At 38.1% G+C, this 11,269-nt stretch overlaps 1 protein-coding gene across 1 annotated transcript; it reads left to right on the top strand.

Moving 5' to 3' along the window:
- The first annotated feature begins 7,906 nt into the window (after positions 1-7,906).
- LOC143178272 (uncharacterized) lies at positions 7,907-9,938 on the top strand. The gene is made up of 3 exons (XM_076376811.1): positions 7,907-8,348; positions 8,519-8,947; positions 9,874-9,938. The coding sequence occupies exons 1-3, from the start codon at positions 7,907-7,909 to the stop codon at positions 9,936-9,938; spliced, it is 936 nt and encodes a 311-aa protein (XP_076232926.1).
- The last annotated feature ends 1,331 nt before the right edge of the window (positions 9,939-11,269 follow it).

Raw genomic sequence — 11,269 nt, 5'->3', positions numbered from 1 at the left:
TCCATGTTTTTAACACTTTCTTTAAGTACTCTACTTGATCAACCTGAATGCAATTACTTTCTTGTTTAATATGAAGACCTAAATAGTTAGAGACCTTTCCCAAGTCTGTCATCTTGAAACTTCGTTTTAATCTTTCTTTGAATTCTTTCACTTCACCGTCGCCACATATAATTAAATCATCTACATACAATAACACGTAAATTTTCTTTCCATTTTCAATCTTGACATATAGACAGAAATCAGCTTTAGATCTTGTAAAACCGTTTTTAAGCATAAATTCATTGAACTTTTTGTTCCAATAACGCGGTGATTTTTTCAAACCATATAAGGATTTTCTCAGCTTTAGGACCTTGTTTTTTTGTATCTTCATTCCCTCAGGTGGTTGTATAAATACTTCTTTTTCTAGTTCCCCATAGAGGAAAGCACTCTTAACATCTATTTGGTGTACTTTGTACCCAAATTTATTTGCCACTGTTAAAAGAATTCGTACCGTCACCAATCTAGCAACTGGCGTCTAGATGTCTGCATGATTAAATGTTTCTTTCTGTAGAAAACCTCTGACCACTAGCCGAGTTTTAAAAGTTGTTGGTTCCCCATGTTCATTTGTTTTACTCTTAAAAACCCATTTGGTGTCAATGATTGGGGTTTTCTTTGGCTTTTCTACAATAATCCAAGTCTGATTTTCTTCTAGCGCTTCGAACTCTTTCTTAATTGCCTCTTGCCATTGTATCCTGTTCGGTCCATTCACTGCACTCTGGTACGTCAGGTTTCCATCTAAAGGTAAATTGCAGATTAAAGCAAATTCATCATCCTCAAATCTCGCGGGTGGACGTAGATTCTCTCTTCTTCTCAATTTGTATGGCTTAGTGGTTTCTTGTTGTTCTCTTCTTTCGTTGTGTAATTCGATTTGACTAGTTTCTTGTACTTCTTCGATCACTTCGTCATTTTCTATCCTGTTCTCTTCTTCTGCTTCATCCTCTTCTATTCTATTCTCCTCTTCTGCTTCATCCTCTTCTATTCTGTGCTCTTCTGCTGCTTCATTTATGTTTGACTCTTGGTCGTTCCAAGTGTAGTATGTCATCTTCTTTTTACATTTATTTAAATTACCATTTAAATTCGTTTCTGGCTTAAAGATCACGTTTCTGGATACTTCAATTTTTCCTTCCTTGTCGAGATATATTCGATAGCCTTTAGTATTTTCTTCGTACCCTACAAAAATGCCTTTCTTTCCTTTAGGGTCCCACTTCTTTCTTAACTGCTTAGGTATCATTACGAAAGCTTCTGAGCCGAAAATTTGAAAATTCTTGATGTCAGGTTTCTTTCCCTGCCACAACTCGAATGGAGTTTTATCTCCAACTGAGCTTCTTCCACTCGTATTTATTACATAAACTGCCGTTGAAACTGCCTCTGCCCATAGCTCTTTTCCGAGATCCCTTTCTATGTGATCGTTTTGTTGAGGTGTGTAATGACAGCTTTTCTGGTGAACTATTCCTTTATCTTCTAGGAACGCGCCAATCTCTTTATTAACTTCTTCTAAACCGTTGTCTGTTCGTAAAGTTTTAACTTTATTTCCTATTTGATTTTCGACTAATTTTATGAACTTTATAATATTTTACGGGGGAGGAGGAAATAACGTGCTCCTCCCACTGAGGCTTTTTCCATTGCACCACATACATCTGCGTGTATTACCTCATCCGCAAAGCTTGCCGTATTTTTACTTAAATGAAAAGGTAATACATGTTGTTTACCTAGGATACATCCGTCACAAACGAAAGATTTATCGTCTTCAAATTCTATATCCATTTTATTCAAAATGCTTCTAATCTTTCTTTAGCCTTTCGTGCTACACCTTTAATTTCTGAATTTTCTGGTTATGAATACTCAGAAGTACCTGATGTTCTTCTTCAGTGTCCCAATCTACTTCTAATTCCAACTTGTATAATTTTTCCTTTCTTGTTCCAACTACGAATGTGTCACCATTTTTCTTCAGCTTGCAATCATTTTGAGTTAGTTCAAACGAATAGCCTTTATCTGACACTGAGCTTATTGAGAATAAATTGCACTTTAACTTTGGGACATGCAATACGTTTGTAATTTCCCCTTCTTTTCATTTGTGTCCATCGAATGACTTTACTTTAATGTCACCTCGTCCAATTGTTTTTATTACTGAACCATCTCCAACCTTTCCGTCAATCAGTTGATTTAACATTTTGTAATTATCCATCCAGTGTTTGTTGAGCGACATATGTTCACTTGCTCCAGAGTCAGCATACCAGTATGACTCCTCTAATTTTGCGTTGTTAATTAATGCTAAAGTAGTGTACGCTGCACGAGTTCTTCCTTCCTTGTAGTCACTAGGTTTCCTAGACGAGTTATTTGATGCTCGGCTTTCCGCTACATTTCTCTATCGACAGAATTTAGATCTATGATTTGTCTTGTGACAAATGAAGCACCCTGCAGCATCGTAGTCCTTCTTCAGTTTGCAGTTATTTGCGACGTGACCCTCCTTTTTGAGGATATTGCAAATCATATTGCCAACTGCTGGTATTCCCTCTCTATTATGTGACTTGTCATGGCTTTCTTTATACACTGGTTTTGGATGCCTACTTTTGTTTATGCTCTTGCTTGATAACGCAACTTCACTTGTTTCCGCACTATCTTTCAGTCTTTGTTCTTCAATGAACAAACGGCTAACCAGTTCGTTCAATTTTCTGTTTTCAACAGGCGTTGAATCCCAAGCACTTAAGAAATGTTTGTACTCATTTCTCAATATAAAAAGGTTCTTTACACATTTCATACACACCAAACATTCAAAATACAGTTTAATCAACTCATTCGTTTTATTTGAAAAAACTGCTTTTACATACATTTGTTACGAGACGGGAGGCGAGCAGCGCGAGTTACCGTCGAGGATAGGTATATTTCCAAAGAATATAGTGGTTGATGTGTTGGTTGGTACACGGACGAAACTGATGCGAGATCAGTGAGCCGTTAGGATTATTGTAGACGAGGACGGACCTGATGTAAAATCAGGGAGCTTCTGAGGATAGGTGTGCTTGCAGACGAAACTGATCGGTGATCAGTGAGCCGCAGGAGAGTGAGTTTGTGAACGTACCTGATGCGAAATCAGGGAGTCACTAGGATCAGTTTTACAGACGAACTCAAATTAAATTGAGGTGCTGTTAAGGAGGTTGGCGAATTCGAACAGACGAGCCTGATGCGAAATCAGGGTGCTGTAAGGAAGTTGGATAATGTACAGACGAACCTGGTATCAGGTGGCTGTAGGAAGTAGACGAAACTGATGTAAAAATCAGTTAGCTACAGGATAGGTTAGCTTTCGTGGACGAACTCGAATAAATCGAGGAGCCACTAGGTTGAATGCAGTTTCTTTGGAAGTAAGGGTAAGCGGACGAAACTGATGTAAGATCAGAGAGCCGCAGGAGATGTTAGTGAGCCTCGTAACTTTTTAAATTATTAATTGATACAACTTGAACGGTTAAGCTGTATCGTGGTGGATCTGTCAACTTCGACTGGGATCGCTTAAGGTAGTTATAGGTTTGTAAGCAATCTACGCAAAATTACAATGAATACTTAAATATATTCTAAATCAGTCTTTACGTACAAGTGTACAGTGTAGTGTTGTCGCGTAAAGTGTATGATATTAATGCACGGTGTTAACGCACTGGCGATGCGGGGACTTACAGAGTGGTCGTAGGAATTGCCAGATAGAATTTATGCCGACTCGCGGATTCTATGAGGTTAACTGTAGACTCGAAAGGGAACTTTAACTATCTAACTGGATAGCAACCAACTCTGACGAACTTGACTATCAACGTGACGGTACTGTTCTAAATCCGTTAGGGCTACAATCTCTGAGTTTATATAGGCCGAAAAATGAGTGGGGGTTCGTTAGAAATTTCCATATAAGGAAATTTCTCACGGTTGGTACAGCGTCGTGGTTGCTACCCAGCTGCTCGGAGTCGCGTTTACATTAAGATAACGAAAAAAAAACGAGAGTGCTAGCGCGTTTTCTCTTAACAGGCAGAGACTTGAATATTTGGGAGAGTAGACGGAAAATATTCTCCGTACGTAACACATTTTATATTATTTAATATTATCTAAATAACTTAAGATTTTAATAGTTTTCTACATCATCATATTACAATACAAAGCGCTTCATTATATTTTTTTTATGTTATTACAAAATATTGTGACATTCTCTTATTTTTGCAATGTGTCGTCTATATCCGAAACAATTCAATTCGAGATATTATAAAAGTATAAAAAAGTTTCACGTTTTATATTTAAAATATATGTTTCATTCTTTTGCAGTTAATAGTAGTAATCCAAAGCTATAAAATTTTAATTTCAAATTCTTCATATTATTACAAGAAGATGTTAATAAATAATTCTTTATTACTTTTCTTTAAAATACACACTTAGGAACAACAAGACCCAAATACATAACCTCTATCTCTACGAGCTGTCGAACGTCATACATGCCAAACGAAAGTCATGGGACATTTATTTAAAATAATCACACCAATTTCAGACAAAAACCAACAATCAATACGCGACTATTACAAATCACATTCATAGTTCATAAACATTTTTATTTTTGCAAATCCAATAAAAACACATATGTTAGAGTTTCGCGCATCTAATGTTCATGGCAAGGTATTTACAGCAGTCACACAGTACGTAACAAATTTAGTTTTTGCCAGATTTAGTTTTACCAGATGTTAGTTTTTGCCAGATGTTCAATTTCAATTAGGAAAATGTTTTAAGCAAGGCCCTGTCATAAACACTGCAGAACCAAAGAACTACTAGGCCTCAAACTTAACGGTGTCTGCGGCAGCGAGTCGTCACTTGGAGAACCTGGAGAATACTCAGTCTTGCCAATGCGTCATGCACCCTCGCTTCATCCTGTTGAAAGATTCTGTTTCCCTTCCAAAAGTACCACGTTCAGGGCGTAATGGAAGGGATGACACGATATCTAAAAACCCAAGAACTTGGCAGCGTTAGATCAGAACAGAAATAAGAACAGAACTAAGAAGAGAGATAGAACGGTCTCAGATAGAGACCCGGTCAATAGAACACAAGTTTGAAATACCTAATTGTTCACACAAATCACACATGCACACTCTACACTCAAGAACGATTACCAAATAAATAGTTGTCTATTAAATCAACCACGTGTCCATTATCACGGTCCCAAGTCGTTCCATCTTGGGTGGTTCTTCGACGAGACATTAAAGACGGCACAGCGTGCATATACCAAGGGATTCAGTTTTGCACCCTAACATTGGTCCTTCGAGCCGGATACATCGTGGATTTGAATCGGATTGGAGCAGCAACCGATTCACACGCAGTTCAGCAGAGCAGAATAGAAGACAGCCAACAGATTTTGGTGACACGTGGTGCAACAGAAATTAGAGTGAAAGTGTAATGTGCTACAAACAGTCTGTGAACAGTACAGAGGGTTTGTGTGTAACATAGTGGCTATCTTCACAAAGAAATCTGAAGATATCAGTGCCAAGAATTGACGCCACGAGTGACGTCAAAAGCTTAGTAGAAGACAGCGAGTAATCCACAGCAGCTCAGTAGAAGACAGAGAGTAATCCACAGCAGCTCAGTAGAAGACAGCGAGCAACCCACAGCAGCTCAGTAGAAAACAGGAAGCAGCCTACAGCAGCCCAGCAGAAGACAGAGATCAACCCGCAGCAGCCCAGCAGCTGATGCTGCCAATCGGGATTTACAGATTCAGAACGCACACTTAAAGTAGTGTCATTGGATTACGTCCGTTCCTGTCACGTGAGCTTAAATTCCCTTTCCTATTTGTGTCATAGCGTATAATGGAAACCGATCTTAGAAAATTGATTGCCGACCGCGGCACTATAAAGGCAGCGTTAACTAGACTGAGCAGGTACTTTCATGAATCCGCGGAAACAGTGTCTGTAAAGGCATTGCAAACACGGTTAGAGGCAAATTTATGGTTGTATAACGGTTACAACACGGTTCAGAGTCAAATTGAGCGTGCAACTGAGGGAACAGACTCAGAAGCATCTCACGCAGCTGATAGAGATACGTTTGAAGACACGTATTTTAACTTAATAGCAGAAATAGAATCATATATAGAACGCGGGCAAGAAACAAATAGAATAGGAAATCAGGCCGCGGCTCAAGGACCGTCTCCTGTATCTACCAATTCCTCTGTATTAGTAAAATTGCCGACAATACAGCTACCGTCATTTGACGAGAATTACCGTGGATAGGTCAGATTTAGAGATACATTCACCAGCCTAGTTCATGAGAGCGAGTTATCTGACGTGCAAAAATTTCATTGATTGAATGGGACGCATTAAAGTCACGATATGAAAATTCTGCAGTACTTAGAAAGTATCACATAACGGCGAGTTTAGATATGCCCGTTATACAGAAACAATCTCCAACCGCACTTCGAGAATTAGTTGACGGTACCCGAAACCATTTAGCTGTTCTACGATCCGTAAACGAACCCCTTGATTCATGGGATAGTATTATTGTTCCAATTTTAAGCAGGAAGTTAGATGTAGTGTCTTTAAAGGAATGGGAAAAGGGGGCCACAGGTTCAGAAAGGGTTACATTTAAGAAATTTGCCGCATTCTTAGAGGAACAGTCCTCATACTTAGAAAATATAACTTTAACGGCTCAGGTAGCAGCAGCAAAGGCTGAAAATTTAGCAGGATTTGCAGGTAATCGCAAACCGTTTCGTGTAACAACCCACGTGGCAAGCACAAGTGCCTGTCCATCGTGCGGTTCCGTACACCCTTTGTTTAGATGTGATAAATTCAAAGGACTGTCCATTGAGGGTAAAACTCAGATACTACAAACATCTAATAGATGCTACAATTGTTTACAACCGAAGCATTGTGTGCAGGCTTGTACACGCAAACAGTGTGACCTATGTGGTAAAAAACATCATATATTATTGCATCGCGTTCTAATTTCGCGTTCAAACACAGCTGGAATGGAAGAACCACGACCATCAGAAAACAATACGACCATATCTTGCGTCGCGAACTCAGATCGAAGTGTTTTTGAACAAAGCGTATTATCCACGGCAGTTATTTACATACAAGATAAACAAGGATAATGGACACACTGTCGCGCGTTATTAGATTCGGGATCGCAGTCCAATTTTATTACGTACAAGCTATGTAAAAGGTTAGGAATAAGATTTGAGCCCACAGAAATTCAGGTATCAGGCTTAGGCGGACGGTCAAACGCAATCAGAGGTCAAGTTCACGTAAAAATAGGATCAAAGGTGAACAATTTTAGAGCTAACATTTCATATTTAGCAATTAATACTGTAACAGAAGATATGTCAAATATAGTGCTGAATAGAAGTACAACCTGCATCCCATCGCACATTGTGTTAGCAGATCCCGACTTCGACAAATCTTGGTCAATTGATGTGTTAATAAGTGCCGGGTTGTTTTGGCAGTTATTTTGCGTTGACCAACACAGAGCAGGTAGCGAATTACTTTGGCAAAAGACGCAGTTAGGATGGGTATTAGGGGGATCAATTAGTTGGCGCATTAGTGATAAAATTCAACGATGCCATCTTATTACAAATCAAGAGTTATACGGTCAAATGGAGAGATTTTGGACAGTCAAGGAAGTTAATGTAGAATCTAGAATAGAAACAGATAAGTGCGAAGCATTATTTCGAGCCACGGTGCATCAAACCGACAAGGGGAGATATGTAGTTCATATATCGTTCAATGATCAACTACAGAAATTAGGGATATCGCGACAGCAAGCAGAGAACAGATTCAAAGCTTTAGAAAGAAAACTACTTAAACAACCATAGTTACACGAACAATACATAGATTTTATGAACGAATATGAGTCATTAGGACACATGTTGCGGATCTCAAACTCAGTGACAGAAGAGGTAGCTGCATCCTTTTATCTGCAACACCATGCCGTTACCAAACAGGATAGTACGACAACGAGACTTCGTGTTGTATTTGATAGTTCGGCTAAATCAAGCACGGGCATTTCATTGAATGACACTCAGAAGGTTGGCCCGACAGTACAGAGTGATTTAACAAGAATTCTTTTACGATTTCGAACGTACAGATGTGTATTATCAGCAGATGTAGAAAAGATGTATCTTCCAATTTTAATAGAACCTTCCCAGCGACGTTTTCAAAGAATTTTGTGGCGTCCAAATCCGAATCTCTCATTAGAAACATTTGAATTAAATACTGTGACGTATGGCACAGCTTCAGCTCCTTTTCTGGCCACCCGTGTATTGAAAGAAATAGGATTAAGAAGCCAGTCAGAATCTCCAGCCATTCGTTAGTCGAATAATCATCAACGATTTCTACGTTGACGACTTACTAACGGGTTTGGACACAATATCAGAGTTACGGGAAACACAGGAAAAGTTGTCAAACATTTTACAAAGATGTGGTTTACAATTAAGAAAATGGGCTACAGTATTGCCCAGAATTTTTACAATATACAGTCGAGTCAAAGGAGAAAAGGTTAAGTGTGGATCATGAATCTAAGGTTCTTGGATTGCATTGGTCTTCGGTGAAGGACGAATTGTATTTTAAAATCACTCCATCAACGCACAAAAGAATAACAAAACGTTCGATATTATCGGAAATGTCTCAAATTTTCGATCCTCTAGGTTTAGTTGGTCCTGTTATTACTCGGGCGAAACTGATAATGCAACAGTTGTGGCAGACAAAAACAGGGTGGGATGAATCAGTATCTCAAGAGTTATGCACTCAATGGACAGAATATAGAAAGGAATTATCATACCTTATGAAATTAGAAATTCCGCGGTGTGCATTTGATGCAGCAAATAAGATAGTATTGCATGGGTTCGCTGATGCGTCTGAACGGGCTCACGGGGCATGCGTTTACCTGAGATCAAACACCGGTGCAGGTAAATGGGGGACTAAGCTTTTATGTTCGAAATTATTGAAATTGAATTTTCGTGACAAAACAACAATACCTATTTATTAGGCGTTACCCAAAGTACACGGCCATGACAATAAGAAAACAGAAACAATCTTTGGTAACAAGTAAAACAACGTTTTACTTAACGATAATAATAAAACAAAAAAATATCATATTCTTTATATAAAAATGACCACGCCACAGCCATACACAGCGCCACACGTGAACAACCAGACTTGCCAACATGAGAACATAAAAGAAAACTAGAATGGACAAAACCTTGATATCCAACATTCCCACTTTTTGTGCATTCTATCTATTTCAAATCATGCATCAGCTCGCATTTATTCGCCAAAAATTTGCATCGCGTTAAAGCTTTAGTGAAGATGTTAGCTAACTGTTCCTCTGAACGGACGAAAAGCAGTTTAATTATTCCTTCCTCTATTAAATTGCGAATGAAATGATATTTCACATCTATATGCTTAGTACGCTTATGACAGTCCCTCCCGTTCGCAACTTTAATAGCACTCTGATTATCAACATATAAAGGTATCGGTAGATCAGTTTTCGCAACTAATTCATTCATAAAAGCATTTAACCACATAATTTCTTGTGCTGCGTCTGAGGCCGCTACGTATTCGGACTCGGTGGTTGATCGAGAAATACATTTCTGTTAACGCGATGACCATATTATTGGTCCACCACAGACCATAGCAACATATCCACTTGTTGAGCGCCTTGTCTCTAAGTCTCCTGCAAAATCCGCATCTGAGAAAACAGACAACTTGAATTTGTTCCCACTGTATCTAATTCCACTAAACTTAGAACCTTGAAGATACCGGATTATTTGTTTCACTGCTTTCCAGTGTATCGATTTGTAATTGTTTAAGTATCTACTTACTTGACTAACAGAGAAGGCAATATCTGGACGTGATATGTTTGCCAAAAATAATAGACAACCTACCGCCTCGCGATAAGGTACTTCTACGTTTTCTTCGTCCGAATTCAATAATATACCTGGGTCCAGCGGAATTGCCTTCGCTTTACAATTTTCCATGTTAAACTTATTCAAGATTTTAGATACATAATTGGTTTGCGTCAAGAACATTTCCCTTGAGCTTCTGTCTCGTTTAATTTCCATGCCTAGAAATAAACTTAGGGGTTTTTTAGTTATTTTAAAACGCGAGTTGAGCTCATTTAAAAGACCATATCAATAAAACAAGCGTCTTTACACATAATTATGCCGTCATCAACGTAAAGAGCCATATATATATATATATATATATATTTGTATATATATATATATATATATATATTTGTATATATTTGTATATATATATATATATATATATATATATATATATATATATATATATATATATATCATTTCCTTCAAAATTAGAAACAAAGATGCATTTATCTGCATTTAATTGCTTAAAACCGAAAACTGATATAAAATCAACAAACTCATTGTTCCATACTCTGGATGATTGCTTAAGCCCATATAAACTCTTCTGTAGTTTTCATACTAAAGAACTATCAGTCTTAACAAAACCTTGGGGTTGTTGCATATATATGTCTTCAGAGAGATTTCCATTTAGAAATGCGGATACAACGTCGAATTGCAGTACTTCTAAGTCTTTCGCTGTCGCAAGTGCTAATAATAGTCTTAACGAATCATACCTGACAACCGGTGAAAAGGTTTCGTCATAATCGATACCAGGTTTTTGTAAACAACCTTTCGCACATAGTCTAGCTTTGTAACGCGCTATTCTACCTTCTGAATCATACTTGCATTTGAAAACCCATTTAGATCCAATAGCAGATCTTCCTTGTGGTAGCTCCGTCAGCCTCCATGTTTGATTTTCTTCTAAAGATTTAATCTTTTCTTTCATCGCTGTTATCCAGTGGTCCCTTTCTTTGCATGCAATCGCCTCTTCATAGTTCTCTGGTTCATCGATGATAGCTGCACATGCAACGAAGTTCGACTGGTAACGTGATGGTAGTTCAATATTTCTGCGATCCCTCAAATTATAGCGGCTTCTATTTGCATTCTCTTCTGTGTTGGCTTCTGTGTCATCAGGTAAATTGGTTCTTTCTTCGGAATTGGACTCTCCGACTATTTCTTGAACTCTGTCCAAGTCCTGGTTATCATTTTCAGATTGCACATGCTCTTCAATTCTGAGAAATATTTCAGAATCTTCCTTGCGTTCTACGCTTTGTTGTAGGTTTATGTTATCTTCATAGAACTCTACATTTTTAGAGATCGTAATTTTTTTAGTCTTTGGATTAATCAGTCTATAGTTTG

The sequence above is a fragment of the Calliopsis andreniformis genome, chromosome 4, assembly GCF_051401765.1.
Source record: "Calliopsis andreniformis isolate RMS-2024a chromosome 4, iyCalAndr_principal, whole genome shotgun sequence".
Lineage (NCBI taxonomy): Eukaryota > Metazoa > Arthropoda > Insecta > Hymenoptera > Andrenidae > Calliopsis > Calliopsis andreniformis.
This window is presented reverse-complemented; position numbering and strand designations above follow the sequence as displayed.